Source organism: Eublepharis macularius, chromosome 2 (assembly GCF_028583425.1).
Source record: "Eublepharis macularius isolate TG4126 chromosome 2, MPM_Emac_v1.0, whole genome shotgun sequence".
In the NCBI taxonomy this organism is placed as follows: domain Eukaryota; kingdom Metazoa; phylum Chordata; class Lepidosauria; order Squamata; family Eublepharidae; genus Eublepharis; species Eublepharis macularius.
Window position 1 is genome coordinate 44,155,757 of NC_072791.1, and position 22,174 is coordinate 44,177,930.

The following is a 22,174-nucleotide window of genomic DNA, read 5'->3' on the forward strand; positions in this document are numbered from 1 at the left end:
CCTGGTTCATGCCCATCTCTACTTGTAACCTACTTTCTGCATTTGTTTTGTTTTGTTTACATTATTTTCCAGTTCAGTAACTCTAGTATTATTTCATTGTTATTCTGTCTTATGCACTCTGATTGCGTAGTTTAAAAAATATATTTTATAACTGACTGACTGACTGACTGACTGACTGACTGACTGACTGACTGACTGACTAACTAACTAACTAATCAAGAAGTACATTGGGGCCTCAAGTAAAATAGCCTGTACACCAGTGACTGCAGTTCAACAAACCAGGGCTGAGTTTTCTCATCTTTAAATTATTGATTGATGATGATCCAATACAAGTCATAATCTCTTCCGTTCTTTGCCTCTCTTGCTAAATCAAAGAGAAGCTGTTTCATAATACAGGGTAGCGTATTTGGAAATGAATTGACCAGCATTTTGCAACACAGCTAATCCACTTTTTTAGTTAGTTGGCTGCTTGCAAAACAGCCGAGCAAGAAAAGACCCTGCGCTCAGAGGCCTTTACAAAATCTGTCATTCATCACTTGCAGAACTGGCTTTGAAAAGAGCAAAAACAAAAAAAATCATCAGCTTTGAAGGCATTGGAACTGCTTCTGTCACTCTTGTGACATCTATCTTTATGTACGATGACGGTCCCAGATAGATGTGTGTGTTAGCAAAATAAAACAAGAGTCCAGCGGCAACTTAAAGAATAACAACATTCACTCCAGATCTAGCCTATGCTTTTGTGAGTCAGCACTCACTTCATCAGATCCATTAGGCACACAGATGAGCATTTCATCCATCTAATGAAATGAGCTGTGAGTAACCCAGATAAACTTATGCTGGAATAAGCTTTTGTTGCTGCTGATGTTGCCAATGGAATCCTGTATTATTTTGTTTCCATATATATGTGTCTTCACTCTGAAATGTTAGAGAAGGAAGATGGAACAAAAATTAAAAGAAATTCACAGGGTAGCATAAGCATGGGTAAGGAATCTGATTGTGTGTCACTAGATGCCGTGAAAGGAAGTCACACAGATGTCCACGAGACTCACATATCCACATTGCACATGACAATGTAGCCACAGTAACAATGAATGCACTATCAGGAAGGAAGTAGTACGTTCTCCCTAGGTAAAAAATGTTGAGTGCTAAAATGCAACGTTGAGGGAAAGTGTGCAGGCATTGAAGCAACAGTGAAATCCTAAGCAGAGTTACTCCAGTCTAAGACCATTGATTTCAACTGGCTTAGATTGGAATAACTCTGCTTAGGATTTTGCTGCAAATGTATGAGCAAATACACCTTCCTAGCACAAATGCGCAACTTTGTCGTGGAAAGGAAGGGGCCCTTCTGCCTTCCTGTTTTGAGTTTACAGCAGCCATCACGTATTGCAGTATATTTTATTGTCTGAACCCAAGACCATTGGTTATCAAAAAGCTTTTCCACCTCCAGACTTTACCGCCCTGCCCACAGAGCATATTTTGATCTTCCTGCCAGCACTTATTCTTCCATCTTTCATCAGCTGACCTGACTTTTGGACCTGGTTAGGGCTCTTCCTCTTTATCCTCCTCCTTAGGCTTCTGCTCTGGCTCCTCAACTTTAAATTTACTGATTTGAAAGATGAAAGGAGGAAAAAATGAGGATTTCTCTTTTTAAAAAGAACAACTTTTCTGAATTACTCCTCCCCCAATGACTTGTTAGAGACCACTGAAATGAGCTAGCCACTGAGCACATGATAGCTACGGGGAAAGCTCTTCCAAGACCCATGCAAGTTGCCTTTTAACCGACAGCTACATGTACGGAGCAGCCCAGAAAACCCAGCTTAGCCTGAATTCGTCAGGGTTTGATAGCTAAGCAGGGTTGGCCACAGTTAGTACTTGGGTGGAAAACCATCGCTGAAGACGGGGGCTGCTATGCAGAGGAAGGCAATGGCAAACCACCTCTGCTCATCTCTTGCCTGGAACGCCCCATGGATGGGGTCCAATATGAATCACCTTCCGGCACATCATTGCAAGTGATTGACAAAACCCACAGTGATTTGCACCAAAGGCTTAATAGTGTCCATGATACTGGATGGGCTTAACTAATTTTTCACAAGCTGGGAGCCAACATATGCAAGTCATGTTGAGAACAGTCTGAACTACAGACACCGGTGCTCAGTGGAGTGGTATTCTACCGCTCCATGTGTGGAAGGTGTAGTTTCTCCACTTTCCCCTTCATTGCTGCAGCTCCTTCTGCAAAAATCAGTCTCAGGGTTGTGGGACCCATGCCCCAGAGAGAAGCAGTGTGGTGCAGTGGTTAGAGCGCTGGACTACGATCTGGTTCAAATCACCACTCTACCAAGGATGTTTGCTGGGTGACCTTTTTGCCAGTCTCATTCTCTCAGCCTAACCTACCTCACAGGGTTCTTGTGAGGATAAAGTGAAGGAGACAAAAACAATGTCAGCTGCCCGGGCTCCCAAGTAAGAAAAAAGGCTAGGTAAAAATGAAGTAAATAAATACATGTGGAAGAACAGCAGAATAGGTTGGTGGCAGTGGAGTGAGAACAGACAAGAGTTTGAAATGGCTTTTCCTTCCTCTTCCGGAAGGACAGCTCAGCTCCATGGAGGGCATGGGGCTGTTCCATCCCCCTTTCTCCCTTGCTCTACCCAGCTGACCCTCAGTTGTTTCTCTGCATGAATCCAGGAATGATTTTCTGGGGTCTGGAAAGAGCTGCAGTACTGCAGAGGAACAATGGAAAACTCTGTGCCTTCTCCATGTGGCTTGTAGGATATTGCTCAACAAATAGCTAAAGGATACTATAATCATTAGGATACTGTAGAATATGATAGTAGTATACTATTAAGGATATTCTAGGATACTAGGTTACTGTAAAGTTTTAGGGCTTGAGCAGGCCAGTTTCCCAATTTCCCTTTGTTGTTCCCTCCTCTCTTTAACTGACTGTTCCAAGAGCTTGATCAGACTTCATGATGGAAAGGGAGTCTAGGGAGTCGCTGGAGGTGAGCCCCTTCATGACAGGCTCTCACTCATTAACTTTGCAATTAAAGGGAACAAACTTGGTCCTCAAGAATCGGGGAGGGGGGGGACATACTGAAAATAGATGATCGTGAAACTACTCAAAATCTCCCCCCCACCCTGGATACTAGAAGCTCTTAGGGGCTTGAGCTGACTAATTTTCCTAACTCTGTTTTTCTTCCTTTCACTGATTCTGTAGTCCTCTCAAATTCCATGCCTACTGGAGTATGTTCAATTCTCATCAGGGAATTTTGGAATAATTTTTTTTTTAGTTAATTTGCAAAGCAGAATTTTCTACATACATCCGGGGAGTCTCTACAAGACACAGAAGCCTGTACCCTGTCTGTGGGTGGCCTGATTTTGCTGCTTTATTATTAGATATAATAAACATCTAGCCTGATTCAAAAGGTTTGTTGGAGTTCACCCCCTGCCCCCCATTTATTTTAAAATGGAAAAAAACAACGAAGAGAGAATCGGTAAGAGGGAAATGATGGTTGTTGCTTACCTGTAGTCCACAAGCCCCGTCTTCTCATTGTCCAGCTTGTGTACCAGTTCACCAATCTGTACTCGGTCCAGAGGGATGTTGGATTGCTTGGGAAACAAGAACATTTGGGTACATGCAGTTAGGAATTGGCGATTAAGCATCCCCCGCCCCCACACCACTACTTGGGCGGTTACAGAGTCGGAGCACTTGCCTGTCTCCTTTACCCCAATTCTGTGAAGGGCGCTTTGCAACCAAGGGAAGCATGTGTCAACCCACCTGGCTCAAATCCTCTTCCCTTTCTACTTGAATCGAATGAATGGAGCTTGCCTCTCAAAAGCTAAACACTGGAAATTGCCTTAGTCTTTAAGATGCCACTGGGCTCGAATCTTACTGTTCCCTTAATGGTGCTTATACACATAAGAAACACCTTGTAATGTAATGCAGAAAGCCTACTCTGATCCACCCTTTGTCACTGCTTTCCTAGGCTGCCCCAATTGCTTCCCACTAAAGTCTATGATTTGTCTGGAATGTTAGTTATTGCAAGTTAGCAGCTCAGCTTTCAACTCCCAGCTGTGCCATCATTTTCGACTTCCTCTAATAATCTCTTAGGACCAATCCTGCCTATTCCCATGGGACCCAAGTGACTTCCAGCCACAAAACCACAATCCTTTGCCAGGGAGAGACACCAGGGAGAGACACAGGGATGGGGTGGTGGTAGCGGCTCTATAGATTCTCTTGGACCTCTTAGGATTCCTTCCTACGTGGCAGAATCAGGCTGTACCTGGAGGTCCCCGCTGGGACCTTAATTGGCAGGCAGGCATGGGCTTCAGTTGGATTGGGACCATGGTGCACCTTGTAGTGTGGGGGACTGCTGTGCTGTGGGGTTCTACCATTCATTTTCCTCCCCACACTGTTTACCATCTACATAAGGCTGTCTGGAGATATGGAGTGAGATATCATCAGTATGTTGATGACACACTGCCCTATTTTTCTTTGCAGCAGAGGTAAGGCAGTGGATGTTCTCATCAAGTGCCTGGAGGCATTAATGGACTGGATGAGGGCCAATAAACTGAAGATAAAATTAAGATGCTGTTGATCAGCAACCGGGCTAATGATGGCCCAGGGATCCAGCTGGATTGCGTTGTATTCCCAAATGAAGCGCAGCATTGGGGTGCTCTTAGATCTGTATCTGCAGGTGGATGTTCAGAGATCACTGGTAGTGTTTAGCAGCTCTAACCAGCTTGGGCCAGTACACTAGCAGTAGCCTTTCTAGAGAATCAGCATCTGGCCACAGTTATCCATGCTCCGATCACATCCAAGTTTGCCAGCCCTCAGATGGCAATTCCTGGTATAGTGTTAAAAAGAGCATCCCTGTCAGATTTGGCTTGCAAATTTGTTCCTGAGTGTTCGCACTTACAAATAAGCAAACTCAATAGCAGCAACTGAAGCAGCAAATGAACTTTTACCCTTTTCTACTGCCCACAAGTGCTGTCAGAACATCTCAAACTGCAGAAAATGTACTCTACGGGACCCTAATTAGTGGAAGGAGGTTTACGGATTGTGTAAACTGCAACTTAACACACGACCAGAGCAAAACTATCTAGATGTGGGGAGTACAATGAGAATTATTATGAAAAATCTGCACTGCTGAAAAATAGTTTCAGAGGTAGGAAGAACAGATCATGCTCAGACTCTCCCATTGTAGCCACTGCCCTTACTTGCTCATCTTGGCTATCAAAAAGAGCTTCTCTCAAAAAACACGTTTAGAAGTAAAGTTATTCAAATCCGATTAGAAAATATTGCTTATGATGAGACAGCTCAAAAGAAAAGAAAAGAAGAGAAGAGAAGACCTTTGTCTTCTTGCAGCAAATACTCAGCTCTCAGATTCTTACTAAAACTCCGGATTGGCACAGAGTGCATTCAATGTATTTGCAATTCCACCGTCTGCTTTTACACATAACCAACCTCAGAGAAATCATTTTGGAAGTATGTTCATTCCATGGAATATCTTTTGGGGTGGGAGTGGTTACTTGGAACATGCAAAGAGTCTTTTGACTGTGAGTGCACATAGTTTGCCTAGGTATAAAATATCAAAAAAGGCCAAGAAGGGAAAGGATGTGTCATGTCATGGAAGAACAGCAAATTAACAGAGTATGGTTGATATTTGAAATTACACTTCCCATCAAGAACACACAGTAAACAAGGCCTCTGAGCATGTACAGAATAAGGGGGAGAAAAGGATGATTTGGGCTTTGGACAGGAACAAGCTTTTTTCCAGGACTACCAGCTACGCTACCACAATACAGCTGCTACAATCTATCTTCACCCAAAGACAAAATATCTCTGAGCATGTGCAGAATGCACCTGCAATATTTTTCATTGGCAATTTTTCCTCCTCTTGTTACTGATGTTTTCTCCCATATGGAACATACAGGAAAAAAGGGTTATGAGCATGCACAGGATTTGTAAGAGAAAGATGCTTTGGGCTTCAAATAGCTGCAACCTTTTTACCTGCACCAGGCACATTGTCAGAACAGACCTGCTGCCATCTCTCCTCCAAATTCTGCAGCCAAAGACACAATGCCTCTGAGTATGCACATTCTGCATTTGAGTGCTGGTAGCCTTCTGTTAAGGAACTAGTCTAAGGGTACCATATTTTTATGGCTATGTCATTTCTGTTGCACAGCCTGTCAGGCTTCTGCCGTCCTCCTCCACAGGTTGCACTTTCTAACAAAGAAGCCATTTCTGTTGCCCAGCCCATCAGGAGCAGCATCCTGCCATATTCCTCCAGAAACAGGTTGCTGTTTCTGAGCTGTCTAAAAGACACAAACCCCTGGCAGTTCTGGCTACCAGTGACATGTTTTGATAGCCAGTTGTTTCTGCTGGGTGTGTGTGGGGGGGGGGGTCCCATCAGAAACATGCAGGAAACAAGGCATCTGAGCATGCACCAAAGAAGGGAAGTTAGGAAAAGGATGGTTTGGGTTATAAACATCTACTCCTTCCTTACCAACACCAGCCACATTGTCAAAATAAAGCTGCTGCCATTTTCAGAGGGTGGACTCTATGGCATCACATCTCTGCTGAATTCCCTCCCTTCCCTAAACTCTGTACTCCGCAGGCTCTGCCCCCAAATCTCTAGGCATTTCCCAACCCAGAGTTGACAACCTTACTTGGATATCTAAAATCACAGGAGCCCTTTCTGGAGCTGCATTACCCTGCCCGTGCCAACTCATGTTCTGCTGATAATCAGCTGCAATCCCAAGATCTACTTCTCTTGTACTGTTGCCAAGTCCGGTGTCCTCTACCTGACTAATTTTGCCTAAGTGCAGAACTCTGCATTTCTCTCTCTTGAATTTCATCATGTTAGTGTCAGCCATCTTTCTAGCTTATCAAGGCAATCTTGAATTGTTTTTCTGTCCTAAGGTTTCAACTAATCTAGTATGCTGCTAGTGGACAGTCTTCAGCTGACCACAGCTTCAGCCACTAGATGCGTTCCTTTGGAAATATTCAATGCTTTCATCTCCTTGGAGGGAATATCTAACACTACACATTTACACTAGGGTCACATCTGTTTAAGAACCAAAATGCTCTGCTGATAATCAGTTGCATTATACAAAATCCACGTGTCAGGGCAGAGGTTCCCTAGGAAGGACTTACCTTTAAAAAGCTTTCCATTTCTCTGTTGGGCTGCAAACGGAGTTTGGGGTAGAGAGGAGCTTTGGGCTTTCTTCTGACACCATTTGTGCCACTAGAAACAGAGTCCCTTCCTCTGGCACCATGTGTCCACTGTATTGTTTATTTTGACTAAGTGTCATAGCTTCCAACCAAGGAAGATGATAGGACCCTAGCCTGCAACCACCCTTGTGCTATTCGTGAAGCCATGATGGTTAAGTCGCTCAAGCCACTTTTAAGTCTCTAGTATAGAGGTACTCTGAGACGTACCTGCATCATGGCTTTCCGAAACTCTGACACAGTAATCTTCATGGTCCCCTCTTTGTCCATCTTCTTAAAGAAATCCCAAAGTCTCAGCTTGTTTTTATCCAAGTAGTTCTAGGGATTAAAAAAGAAAGAAATGCAAACTAAATCTTGCTTCGGTGACTCACCTGAACTCCTCACCCCTCCCCATGGATAACATTATCTGTATTTTTGGGTATTTCAGCTATGTCTGCCACCAGGGTAGGGAAGTATTCCTTGTTGTTCTGATAAGAAGACTATAATTTCTATCCCCCAAATCCCATAGGAGCCTCCAAAACAAAAATCTTCAGGAACACCTTCTCCTGCACATGCATGGAAGGGCGGTGTATGTGTGAATACTTTACTAGAGCCTGGGGGGAGGGGGTTTGGCCTTGGCTGCAAGTCTATTACAATAATATCTATTTATGCCATTCCAGAAATAAAACAGATTTCTTCCGTGACTTTCAGAATTGTGTTATGGGGTGAGGTCATGTGTGGGACTAAAAAAAAGATGCTGGGGTCCTGCTTCCCCATGCACAAGGTGAAGTATTGCTCTGAGATCAATATCCTGAAACTAGATTAGTCAGGAAAAAGGGCAGGATCTTGGTGGTGGGGGCACCCTCTTGGTAGAAATTCATCTTTAGAGAGCTCCACCAGGCCAGTTCTATTTTGACTTTTTTGACAATGTTAAAAACTATTGTATTCCAGCAGACATGTGGGAACGTATCTGGATTTCTTAAAAACTGAACTCACAATAAAGATATACGGGGAGGGGAAAAGAGATTATTTTTATTGTTGTTTTCTTTTCAAGCTGTTTTTATCTTGGATGTTTACTACATATTTTAATTTTCATTTGTTATATGTTTTTAACCACCCCGAGGACTCACTAGGGTAGAAAGTTATCATAGAAGAACAGAAAGGCATCATGCAAGCATAAATCAAAAAAGCAACCAAAAATGTTGCAGTGAGGAATTTTGTTGATATTAATTGTCTAATAATTGTCTAATAATTGATGGGTATTTGTTGTTGTATTGGTTGTTGTGCTCTAAGCTACTCTGCAGCCTCTATAGCCTGGGTACAGAAATCACTAAATGAATGAATGAAAGCCTGAAAGGAGTGAGGGGGCATATCTTACAAATTGATATTCCATTTAGGGGGAAACACTGATCCTGGAAACCATGTTTAAGTGCTCTGGAGAGATACAGCTCTTCATGACAACCTGATAACCCTTCCAAAATATATGTTGCCCATATATTTGTGGGGTAGAAAAATACCTTGAGGTACAAAAATGTTTGAAATTACTAATTTTAGATATTTTTTTAGATATTTTCTTTTTAAAGTCATTAAAGTTTATATTAGTTGGTTAACATCTTAGATTTCAAACATATTTTAGTTTTTCAATTTTGTAAATAAAGTTATAGCTAAGTAAAGGAACCATGCTGGTGAGAGTCATTCGATGTGCATATTTATTTATTTTATATTTCAATTTATATACCGCTCATCCCAGGGGCTCTGGGCGGTAAACAGTTTAAAATCGATAAAAACAAGAAAACAACAATACTAAAATCAATATACAAAACAATAATGAAATAAATTAACCAAGTGCAATGGTGGGGAAAACCCTCCCCTACCCCAAAGGTGGGAGGCCGACATGGCACTGCCCCCTTCAACCACCAAACACCTGGCAGAACAGCTCTGTCTTACAGGCCCGGCGGAACAATAATATGTCCCGCTGGGCCCGGGTCTCTATTGACAGAGCGTTCCACCAGGCTGGGACCAGGACTGAAAAGGCCCTGGCCCTGGTTGAAGCGAGGCGGGCTTCCTTAGGGCCGGGGACCACCAGTAAACATTTATCCGCTGATCGAAGCAGTCTCCGGGGAACGTACAGGGAGAGGTGGTCCAGAAGATATGCCGGTCCCAACCCGCATGTCCAAGCAGGGCTTTTTTTCTGGGAAAAGAGGTGGTGGAACTCAGGGGGTTGCCCTCGGAGAAAATGGTCACATGGCTGGTGGCCCCGCCCCCTGATCTCCAGACAGAGGGGAGTTTAGATTGCCCTCTGCGGCGATCTGAACTCCCCTCTGTCTGGAGATCAGGAGGCGGGGCCACCAACCATGTGACCATTTTCAAGAGGTTCCGGAACTCCGTTCCACTGCGTTCCAGCTGAAAAAAAGCCCTGCGTGATTTCAAAATCTGGATGCTTTAGCGTTGTCAGACACAATGATATCTGCCACCACAAATTTATTTGTGGGAACATTTCTACCACAATACAATGGAATTTGGCCGTGGGGTAAGAATATATCTCGAAATACAGTATGTGTAAGGTTTTTTTTCAGGGCAGTTAGAGGGTTAAAGTCACAGACATATAGTCTTGCTATTCAACTTCTGAGCTGTTTGTGTTTCAAAATCCAGCAGTTGCTGGGTGCAGAATGTGGCATTTGAGATTTGGCTTGAAAAAGAGACCCTTGAAAATGTTTCAGCTGGATAGCCGTGTTGGCTTGCAGCTGAAGGCCAAGATCCAGGTCCAATAGACCTTAGAGACCAACTAGATTTCCAAGGTATGAGCTTTTGAGAGTCAAAGCTCTCCTTGAAAATTTGTGAGCATGAGCAATGCCCGGTGAAATTTAGAAGCAAGGGTAAGAGCTGAACAAGATTTCCATCACTGTTCAGTGAGACTGTGCCCTGTAAATGACTGCCCTGTAAATTAACAAATGTAGAATTTTGGGGTGCAAAAATTGATTTTTTTTTTAAAGCACAAACTTCTAATACTTTTTAGCACCAGATAAGCCAGTTTGGTGTAGTGGTTAAAAGCAGCAGGACTCTAATTTGGAGAACAGGTTTGATTCCTCACTCCTTCACTTGAAGCCAGCTGGGTGACCTTGGGTCAGTCACAGCTCTCTCAGCCCCACCCACCTCACAGGGTGATTGCTGTAAGGATAATAATAACATTCTTTGTAAATTGCTCTATATAAATCGAATGTTATTATTATTATTGGGTCCTTGGGCTGCCAAAAGAAGACTCTTGACAAAAGTTTATAATTTGGTGAGGCTGTATGGAATATGATCAGGTGGTCCCAGGCATTAGCAGTTTGCCTTTTAAAAAGTAACATTCTTCAAGACAACAGCACCATCTGGTGAGGCCTGTAGAGATGGCAGGCTTTTAAAAATAATCCAGAATCCAGAAACACTATCTGTAGCAGGCAAAAGCAAAATCTGTGATGGTAATGCATGGGTTAATTGTAGCATGATCAAAGCAAAGTAGATAGATATATAATATAGAGAGACATGGATTGTGACCTAAATTAACAATATGAAATCCAACGAAAATGGCACACACCAAATTAGCTGAGAAGTGAACTTCTGATGCCTAGCCAAATGAGTGACAATTTACTTTTTGTAATGAGAAAACCATCCATAATCCTGAGAAGTGGTGATAAATGATTTAATGAATTCTTGTTTTGAAGTTAATTATCATGCTTATAAAATATATCCAGAAATTAACACATTATGATTATAATATACGTCGCAGCAGGACTTTATTATTTTTTTGGTGGTATTAATCAGTACAGGCACCTTTGGGGGTGGGGGGTGGAATCTCCCAAGTCCTGTGAAGGAAATTGTTGGAAATCTGTGCAACTATATAGATGAGTACTGTCATCTTTTTAAAAACAATTTTAAAAAGCCCACTGTGTAGCACATATAATATACACAGTAAAACCATAGAGTTCTGGGGGAATCCTAGAGCATTGTGCCAATTCACACTTCCTGATTTTTGGCAAACTGTAGTTTCATCAAGTGCAGCAAAGTATAGTTTGCAGTTTCATGCCAAACCAGTAAAGAAAACCAAGAAGAGGATGGATGAATACGTGTTAGAGATGCTTTAGGATGATCCTGCACTGGGCAGGGGGTTGGACTAGATGGTCTGTATGGCCCCTTCCAACTCTATGATTCTATGATTCTATGAAAACCAGTTCTGGCTTGGAGGGGAGCTGCAAATCATAACTTGCTAGTTTGGCTGAAACCACAAACTAAGATTTGCTGATAACCAGGAAAAAGAAAGGAGAGAATGTACATACTGAGCTTGAAGTCCCACCCCTCCTGCCCATGTCCCTGCCTTGTCAGACTCCTGCCAGTTGCCAGGTGCTGGCTGGAAACCCTACCCCTTGCTTGAGCCCTGTCTGCACAAAGCAAATGTACACAGATCATTCCCAAAACCTGACTCAGCAGTGAGGTCCTTAGAGAAACAAGCTCCACCCTCTGCGCAACTGCAGGATGGCACCTGGGCACTGCAAGGATGAGTAGCACCAAGACACCCTCACCTGAATCATCTTCATAGGATCTGGACGACACTCTTGTCTCTTGTCCAGGTGGCCCCCAACTCCTCCATAGATGACATCTAGCTCAGGGTGCATCTCACAAACAGCATCCAGTAGTCGGACGAAGCCTTCATTGACCAGCACATTCTAAAGCAGAGCAGAGAGCAGATGATGCTAGGTGCCATGGAGACATACCCACAAGGCCTACTTACATACGCTACCTGTGTGATCACTTCAGTGTGAGCCAGTGAGGTACAGTACCCGGGTTTGAACCCCCAGTCTGCTACGGAAGCTTGCTGGGTGACCTTGGGCCTGTCATATACACTCAGCCTAACCTGCCTCATGTTGTTGGGAAGATAAAACAGAAGCCAGGTATGCCACCCTAAACTCTTTGGGAGAAGGACTATGTGTAATTGACTAATCATGCCTTCCAGTATGCTTAGAATTTGCTTTGTTTGAGTGAGAAATTGAAACTCCTTATATTATTCATGACAGGGTAGAATGAAAACAGCTCACTAGAATACAAACCAAGGAAGCGTTTAGAAAGATCTAAGCATTATATCTTTGCAGAGTGTGACTATATATGTGTGGGTGTATGTGAGTGTTGTCAAGTCTCAACCGACTCATGGCGACCCCAGCAAGGGGCTTTCAAGGCAAGTGAGCAGAGGTCACTTGTCTTCCTCTACAGAGTCTTCCTTGGTCTCCCATCCAAACACTGATGAGATAGGGATATGCCATCTTACTGAGATGTTGATTTCTTCCATCTTGGATTTTGAGTTCCTTCTGATGCATGTGATGAGTGCGATGGCACCTTCTACTGTCATAGGATTATGTGACATCTGCGAGATAAACGAAAGAAAATAATAGCTGAACGATTGTAGGAATTTCACTTGCTGGAAATGAATGAAGCACAAGTTGTACTTCTGGGGCTGTTTACTGTACAAAATTTATGCTTTGCCTTTCTGCACTCATAAGGGCCATCAAGATAGCTAACAAATTAAAAACATATGTCTAAAAGTCACATCTCAGAAACCATTAAAACCAACAAAAATCCATAACCCAGCACTAAAATACACATACAAAAACATAAAAACAACAGTGAAAACCCTGGGCAGGAAGGAGGGATCACTGAAGGAACACTGAATGAAACAAAAGTGTTTTCATCCTCTGGTGGAAGGTGGCAATAGAAGAGGACAGATGAATCTCCCTGGGGAGAGAGTTCCAGAGTTTTGGTAGTTTGGTAGATTTTTTGGTCCAGAAGGGCCACGCCTTGTATCAGAAGGCAGAGCACCCAAATCAGGGCCCTGGAAGATGATAGCAGTGGTCAGGTAGGTTCATAAAGGAGCAGGCAGTCCTTCATGTATATTGGTCCCATCCATAAAGGGCTATAAAGGTCAACACCAGCACCTTGAATTGATCCCAGAAACAGATTGGGAGCCAGTGTAGATGAGCCAAGACTGGAGTGATATGGTCCCTTTCAACCCACTTCAGTCAGCATCCTGGCTACAGCATTCTATATCAACAGAAGTTTCTGAATATTTTTTAAGGGCAGCCCCACAAAGAGCACATTGCAGTAATCTAATCTAGCTATAACCAGGGCATGCACCACAGTGGCCAGATCTTTCCTGTCTGGAAAGGATCCAAACCATCCACTTAATCCAGAAAAGGTTGTCCAGCCACCATCCATTCAACCACCTTGCTCAAGCAAGGAACATCAGCCAGCACACCACTTCCCCCCCTCCCCGCCCCAGTATATTTAAGTAGCCAGGATGGGCTAGAGTCATACAAGCAGGCAGAAGGCCTCAAATCTCCAAAGATGGTCTTAGTGGTTTTATGACTGGGCAGTTTTAGTGTTACCTCTCTTTTCCGTGGATCATATATTTGTTGGGCTTTTATAATGGTTGAGTTTTATTTGTCTTTATGCAATTTTTGAATTTTTTTAGAGGTTGCAAACCACTTGGACACTTTTTGAGAGAAGTGTTGTAGAAATGCAGTTAAGTAAACAAACAAACAAACAACACATTTCGCAGTCCATATTTTGCCAATTTGAAGGCTTTCATCTGCATGAGCTTGGGAAACAATGACCTACCTTCAGGACTCGGAGATTCCCATTGACTTCTAAACCTTTGCTCAACTTTATAGTCCCTTCATTGTTGATGTGGTTGCTGCTGATGTCTAGCTCGGCCAGCACGTTGTTGACTTTGAGGGCTTCTCCAAGGGCAAAAGCACCTTCATTCCCAAAACCGTTCCATGAGACATCAAGCACTTTCAGTGTTGCATTAGTCTGGAGAAGGAGTATGAAGAGAAATGGATAGTTTCTTTTAAATATCTCTATCGTCCAGGCTGCCGCTGAAGTAATCCTTTTCTCCTACGGACCTCCCTCTCACAATGATCCAGATTTTAAAGTGTTGTGATGCCATAAGCCCAATTCACTACAAGATGGCTCAAGAAATGCCTTCCAAGTCGGACTGTGAAGTCATCCACCCATCTTGTCTGTTTCTTTAAGCCCTTTTCTGACATTATATCCACATGTACTGGGAATCTCCAAACTGCACTTAAATTCTCCTGATATGTGCAGTCACCATGTTGTCCAGTTGGAACAATGCACATATTTTGCATGCATATTCAGCTTCAGTACATCCAAACTGACCACTAGACTTCAGGATTCCCATTCATGTTTATTAAAGTTGTATGTGCATACAAAATATGTATGTTCCCCTCAGGGCTTTTTTTCTGGGAAAAGAGGTGGTGGAACTCAGTGGAGGAACTCAGGAGGACTGCACAATGACGTCACTTTGGGTCAGCTGGAACAAGGGGGGAGTTTTTAAACGTTTAAATCGGCCTTGGCGAAAATGGTCACATGGCCAGATTCTAGAGCTGCCGGAACTCCGTTCCACCGTGTTCCAGCTGAAAAAAGGCCCTGGTTCCCCTGTTCAGATGACAACCCCATGTATTGGGAGTATCATGGGTAATGTATGTTCTCAATATATTTGGTTATGGGCTCCCAATACATGTGGTACAATGACTGAAAAAGGCTTTTAGTGCTAGATAACGCTAGATAGGATTATCCCAACATCTGTTCTGGCACCTATCCAGTGCCTAACTCCAGCTGTGATTTCATCCTGGTACCAGTCCAAAAAACAGCAGTTTGTCATCATATTGACCCACAGGCAAAGATTTTCTCACAGTGCAAGATGATATGCTACTCTTGTGTGTACGTTTTCTCAGCCGTTACCTCTCTCCAAATATCCTGCTGTGTCAAAAACCAAACATTTTCAGAGATGAGGCAGAGCTGAAGAAACAGATGAATGAAGTGGACTCACTTTCTCTCTGGTCACATTCACCATCAGTCATTTCAGCTCCTACTACGATTACCTGGACTCACTCAGTATCAGAGAATATACTAGAAAAGAATGGAATTGGCATTTCTGCCACATGAGATGGGACTTATTCTAACATGTTTGCAAGTAACAGGCAACAGGCTGCCAGGCAAAAGAGAAAAACAGGCAGTGAGAAATATAGGAGAAACAGGACGCTTCAGATTTAAAAAAACAACAACACTTGAGCCTCACTTGCATTTGCGCCTAAAATGGACCCTTTCGTGATACTTGGTGGTTTAGAAGGCTTGTAAATCTTTTATACTAAGTGAATAGTTATGGTGACAGTTAAGAGCTTTTTAAAGAACTAAGAGCTTTTAAAGAACTATCCATTAGCAGACATTTCAAGACATTTTGGTGCCTAATAAATGAATAAAATATAAATATCAACAAACACACATCATATAATAAATTATTACATTGAGTATTATCTTCTAATATGTCATCTGATGCAATTCCACTACTGAAGTTAAATGTGTCTGGGTCTTAGCACTGTCTGGATGAGGCCATATATAAGCACTTCTCTAAGCTTCTCTAAGCATTTATAGAGAAGAAGCTGTGTGCATGTGTAACAAACAAAGAAATAAAGGTGAACAGTGTCCAGGAAGCTTGCCCTGCATGCTCTCAATCCACATTTTCCTGTCCTTTTTTGGGATGCTTAACACAGACCGAAGTTTGATCCTTTATTGGCTGATTCCACACACGTTGGATAATGCACTTTCAATGCACTTTATCAATCGTTTGAGGTGGATTTTTTGTTCTGCACATGAAAAAATCCGTTCCAAATGATCTATAAAGAGGATTGGAAGTGCATTATCCAACGTGTGCGGAATCAGCCATTCTCTTTTACACATGCAGAACTGAACATTCAGTTTTCCTCCTTGATTGCTGCTGTTCCCTACAACAAGCCTGCTTCTGTTGTTCTGTTCTGCCTTATGACTCCCAACTTGCCTCTGTCTCAGCACAAGAAAATGCTTACCCTGAGACCAGCACTCAGGGCCACTGCTCCCTTCATCCGCAGGTGATTCCAGCTCAGCTTCAGAACCTCCAGGGATTCGTTGTTGGCTGAGGAAAAGGAACAGAGGAACTTGCTGAGGAAACAAAACTCAGTGGGTGAAAGTAAATGTGAGGGGGCTGTGATTGCCATAACCTCAGAATCATGTAGACAAATGAAGGGAAAGCAGCCTTCAAACCTCACTAGATGGTAACAAGGCCTAGTATATCCCCCTTAATCCTATACACTCACTAACTCCAACCCAACTCTAGTAACAGGATATTTATTTATTTAGAAAATGTATACCCCAGCTTTCTGCCCTTATCAGGGCCACCAAGACGGCTGACAGATTAAAAACATACATAAGAAAAACATGTCTTACAAAGAACCAAACAAGAATACATCATTAAAATCCATGCAAGATCTTTTTAAACTATGAGGTGGACTGCCCCTTCCCATGTAAAATGGGGAAGGAACTGGACCCACTTCCTTTAAATCTAGTCTCTCCACTCTCATCCTACAATCAGGTCAACCACAGTATTTGAACAAGTTATATAGAGACATATATCCATACATGAAAATATATTGAAACATAGTCAGCTAGGAATTGCTAACACTCAGTTTCTAGTATGATTACAATCTAAGATCCAATTTATAATTCTGCATAACTATGAGGAAGAAGATTGGAGAGAGAGCTGTATTCATAAAAGCCTTGCCTTGTTATTTGGAAATCCTTGTTCATCAGGACACTCTATTCTCCAAGCGGGATATTGACAGAGGCACAACAAGTATTAGCATATCTCTTGCTGCTCCTCTCGTTGCAAGCATGAATTTATCAACACTATGCAAGATACATGCTGATCTTTACATTTGGGTTAATAACACTGGCAATGCTTAACTAAGCTCAATGAAGATTTTATTTCTACAAAGAGGTGGGCTTCATTCTCAATTTAAGGAAATGCTGTCTGGTTAAAAATCACGTATTTGTAGATGCATGCTAACAGCATGAAATCCAGAAGTGTTGGCTGTCAGGTTGCCAATGCCAGCTCCAGGTGAGGGGAGGAACCTCAATGGGGCATAATGCCATAGAGTCCCCCTCCAAAGCAGCCCAACAATCAATTGCAGAAATTTTCTGTTGGCCAGAGTGGCATCAGACCTGCCTTGACACATGGCAGTGATGAGGCTCCTTGTTTATTCTTCATTTCTGTCTCAGGAAGTAAGAGACGAAGTTACTTTATATACTTTCATTGTTGTTCCTGGAACACACCATGTTTTCTGATTCTTATCACGGGTTAAACACTGTTCTTACTTTGTCCTCTGTGTGTATATGTAACTGTCTTTTTAAAAAGCTGCTGGTGTATACTTGCATTCAATTTCTTCAGCCACAGCTGGTGTTTCTAGGAGTTAAATCTCTGGGTGTGGGGGGCTCACATTAGTACATGCACCCCCTATCTCCTTGTGCCTGTGGGCACTTTTAGAATTGTGAAATTAGGAAATAGGCACCATTTACGATTGCAGTGGGACACTGGAAGGGGGGAACATGGGGGATGACTGTCGGTGATGGTGTAATATCACTACCTGGAAAACCCAGAAGTAGAGTTGCTAGCCCCCCTTACCTCCAAAGTGGGGGATGGGTGGTCATGCCACAGGTGCAGGGGCCCAATCTGACTTTCCTGCATGTGCACCAATGACATAACTTCTGGTTGATATATGGAAGATACAGGGTCTCAACAGGGGAGAGGATTTTTGCTGTGTTTGGGGCTGCTTTGGTCTTGCTGAGACCCTGTCACTTCTGGTTTTCAACAGGTAGTGAATCATCAGGTTCTCCAAAACACAAGCACACAAGCCTTCACTGTGTGCTCTGGTGACTCCTGCTCTGCCCCCCCCCCACGCAGGTCAGGTGAGCAGGGCTGGGGGTTCCTTTACCTCTACTGGATGGCTGGCAGTCCTACTCAAAAGAGTTGTCACACTGCTCTAGGAATCACTGGAAATTCTATGGTAAACAATATAATTACCACCAATTCCTAGAGAGGTCCAACACCACTTCCAGGTTTTTCCCAGAAGTGATGTCATGCTTCTGGCCCAAAGGCCATTTTTTTATTTCTCTTGCTACTGCTCAGAATAGTAGCAGAGAGGAAACACCAGGGGCAAGAAAAACTTGCACCACCTCAAAATGGCTGCTATGGGAGCTGCTGTGTATCTTATGTGCCACCAAGTTGCTTCCGACTTATGGCAACCCTATGACCTCCAAAATGGCCTATCATTAACAGCCTTGCTCAGGTATTGCAACTGGCCATGGCTTCTTTTACTGAGTTAATCCATCTCTGGATCTTCCTCTTTTCTACTGTATTCAACTTTTCCTAGCATTATTGTCTTTTTCAGTGAGTCTTGTCTTCTCATGAAGTGACCAAAGTACAATAGCATATGTTTAATTGTATTAACTTCTAGAAAGAACTCAGTCTTGATTTGATCTGCAACCCATTTATTTGTCTTTTTGGTGGTAGGGTAAGTTACAAAGTGGCTGCCATGGGGAGTGGGGTCAATCACAAAATGGCAACTTTAGGGGCTTGGATAGGGTTGCCAACCTCCAGGTGGGGCCCAGAGATCTCCCAAGCTACAGGGATCAGTTCCCCTGGAGAAAATGGCTGCTTTGAAGAATGGACTCTATGGCATTATACCTCATTTATACCCCCCAACCCCAGCTTCCCAAAGACTCTAAATCAGGAGGGATTTCCCAATCTTGCCAACCCTGTGCTCGGGTCAATCACTAAATAGCTACCATGGGGTTCTTGGGTCAATCCAAAATGGTGGGAGGTTGCAAGGTAAGCATTATCCTTCAATAGAGGCAGCTGTTTCTAAATCAGCACTGCCTGCAGACAGAAAGATGAGGCATCCTGGTTTATTCTGAAGCACCTCCTGCTCCACTGAAATGATGGAAAGCCATCACTGTCTGTTTGCTTTGGGGAAGAACAAACGGGCACCTGGAAACCCTTCAGGAAGTGCAGTGGTGCCCATGGATGCCATACTGGGGATCACTGCTTTAGTGCATGCCTGTGTAAATGGTAGCATACTACTTCCCTTTCAACAACCTCCTTCCAGATTCAGGTGGTAAATGTTGCTGAATGTCTTTGAATTATTGCTAGACCATAATATTATATGAGAGATCGATGTTTTGGGGAAGGCTTATTTTTATGTAGCCTTAGAAGACTCCAACTTTGATCACTACAGCACAATCCTTTCCTTCCTATATAACTTTCATTGAAAAAAGGACCACCCTCCTACTTAACCAGTCACTGAACTGCCCGTGGTTGGAGGTGAATGAAGAAGGTATTTATAGCCAGCCTTTCTCACTAAGACTCAAGGCGGATCACACAATATAACCACTGAAGATCATTTTAAGAAGATATTAATATGTGACAGGGTTCATATGGTACTAGGAAGTAGTCCTTTACATAGCCAGACTTTAAAATGGGCTTGGAAACTAACTGACAGCCAATGATATTGACATGAGAGTAGCATATGACCACATTGCTGGCCACCAAATTATCTATCTGGTTACCACATTCTGAACCAATTGTAGTTTCTGGATACTGTTCCTAGCCAGCTAAATGGAGAGAACTTCACACTAACCTAATCTGGATGTAAGTCAAGTATACATTACTTTGGGCAGGTTGCTTTTTTTTGTTTTGAGACAGGGTGTTTCTGGTGAACTGACCTAAGCTGGGAAAACAATCTTCTGGCCACCACCATAACCTGCACATCCAGGGGCAGATCCAGGAGCATGCCCCAAATGATGAGACTAACAGGGAGCACAATCCCATCTAGCACAGGCTAGATCAGACAGTCACCCTTGCTCAATGATGGCTGATGACTCTGTAGAAGTAATGAGCAAAGTTACCCAGCATCTGTCCCAGAAGCTCGCCTCCCTTCTCAGCAAACTCATTGTGGCTGAGATCCAGCTCAATCACTCTGTAATTGCCCTGTGGAGAGAAATGGTGCACATTCTATTAACTCGGTTGCCGTCTTCAGACCAAGAGACACGAACTTTAGCCATTTAGCACACGAGGCAGAATACAATGGACAATGCATGTCTTTTAGTGGAATGCATCAATTAGCTCATCTAAGGTGAGGATAATGACATCTCTAGAATAGTGTCATATGTGCGTATAACCACATGAGGACACGTGGTTACAGTTAGGAAAGGGGGGAAAGAAGCTTTCCTTGCTGGGAACTCTGTTAGACCAAGGTTTCCTTGGAAATCACTCTGGTAATCCATTGCCACCACTCAGGCTCTCCTGAGAACATCTAGACTGACCCACCTGGAAGGTCCACTTCCAGTTCAGTCCTAGCAAAATAATGAAGTAACAGGGTGGAAACCCTAGAAAATACCTTATAGCAAACTAGGTAGAGTCCAAATGGTCTGGAACATAGAGAAGAAATTCAGAGAAATATACCTGAGAAATGTATTGTACTAAGGAAGTCAAAAAACGTCTTTATAGAAAGAAGGTTTATTATAGAAAAAAAGGGTGAGTGGATTCAAAAGGGGTAGGAAAGAAGACAAAATACAAAACACAGGGAAGAGCACACTATTATACTGCACACAGTCTCTCAAATAAAACAATAATGTTGATCTAACTCAGCTAAGTACACGTCACCTAGGTCGTAGCAAGTTCCTCAGAGTATGTACAAAATTCTTTGCAGTCCCAAGATAATGGAGGAATCCTTATCCCCTGGCCCACTGGTTTTGGGGTCTCCTGGTGTTCCAAAGTTGGGACCAGAGAAAAGTCCAGAGCTCCCAGATATTCACGGACAATGGAATCTGACCTAAGCCAGCCTCCTTGATGATATTGCTTAGATTTGGGTTCCAAGCCTCTGGCACAGCTCTCCAGTCCGAGACAGAGCAGGAGGGGAGCCACAGAGGCTGGAAGGGGTGCACTGCCACTGGCAGAGAAGCAGGCATGGGGATCCCCTCCTGCTTAGGAAGTTTCATGGTCCAGAGGCTTCCTCTGGATGACAAAGCAGGGGCAGGAATAGCCCACAAAGGCCGGGCAGGCTGCGGCTGACACACAGGAAGCTTCCTGAGCTGTCAGAAGTAGTAAGAAAGGACATCTACATTTCCCATCTAAACTTTCGGAAACCTGACATGTGTCGAACTCCTGTCAGGCATCACTTGTAGCTTGGCTCTTACAGTGTTGAGTAGACTTACTGGAGGAGAGACCTAGCAGCAACACTCTCTTCCCTCCTTCTCTCTCTTTTCAGAAGGTGGGCTTAAAAACTTTAAATAAATACCAAAATTAAGAAAAGGCAATGGAGAGGCTGCTGCAAAACCCTTTCCTCTCCTATTGTTTGTTCTCCCAGAACTGACCTCCCCAAATGTCTTTCCTGCCCATCTTTTCACCCATAGTTTGGGCAAAGTGACTTTGAACAGATGAATGACAAGAAAGGCAAAGGTAAAGCAGGCTTTTCCACCACAGGAACCACACTCCTTCCCACAGCTACCCCTTTGTTAAAAAGGAGGGAGAATAACGGAGTTACCCATCACTGCTGGGACGTTGCCCTGTTAGCACCAGCACTTAGAAAACAAGGCTGTTTTCTGAAATAGCTCTAGGAGCTTAGAGAAAGGGCTATGCCATCCAGGGGGCACAGTCCAATCACAGTTTTGGATAAAGCTGAGGAGTTTGTCCATTTGAGATGTTTGTGAGACCCGCATTACCAAATTTATAGACAGCTGCTCCAACACATCAAAACTGAGCTGTTAGTGTATTGCAGGGGTCCTCAAACTTGTTAGTCCTGTCTCCTGTGAGCACTTTAGGAATTTTGAGAGAGGACAGTGGGCACTAGGGTTGACAACCTCCAGGTTATCAGGTTGGTATCCATCTCCTGACTTGTTCCACATATATAATGTATTTTGGCCCTGCCTGACAGCCACCCTGCATGGGAAATGGGCTGAGGTCAGCAGTGATGGCTCATCTGGGAAGGCAGCCTGGATCTGGGAAGGGCAGTGGGACCAAATTACACCCCCATCAAGGAGGGGCGTAGCTC

General features: G+C 43.4%; 1 protein-coding gene across 1 annotated transcript in view; it reads right to left on the reverse strand.

The window, feature by feature from the left end:
- The window catches only part of LRRC74A (leucine rich repeat containing 74A), a 46,894-nt gene that overhangs the window by 9,573 nt on the left and 15,147 nt on the right, over positions 1-22,174 (reverse strand). The window contains exons 7-14 of the mRNA XM_054972642.1: positions 20,031-20,112; positions 16,118-16,203; positions 13,851-14,045; positions 12,505-12,600; positions 11,765-11,908; positions 7,437-7,544; positions 3,516-3,601; positions 1,523-1,603 (exon numbers count right to left, since the gene is read on the reverse strand). Coding sequence (XP_054828617.1) covers positions 1,540-1,603; positions 3,516-3,601; positions 7,437-7,544; positions 11,765-11,908; positions 12,505-12,600; positions 13,851-14,045; positions 16,118-16,203; positions 20,031-20,112 — 861 coding nt within the window. The 3' untranslated portion in view covers positions 1,523-1,539. The remainder of the gene's footprint in view (positions 1-1,522; positions 1,604-3,515; positions 3,602-7,436; positions 7,545-11,764; positions 11,909-12,504; positions 12,601-13,850; positions 14,046-16,117; positions 16,204-20,030; positions 20,113-22,174) is intronic.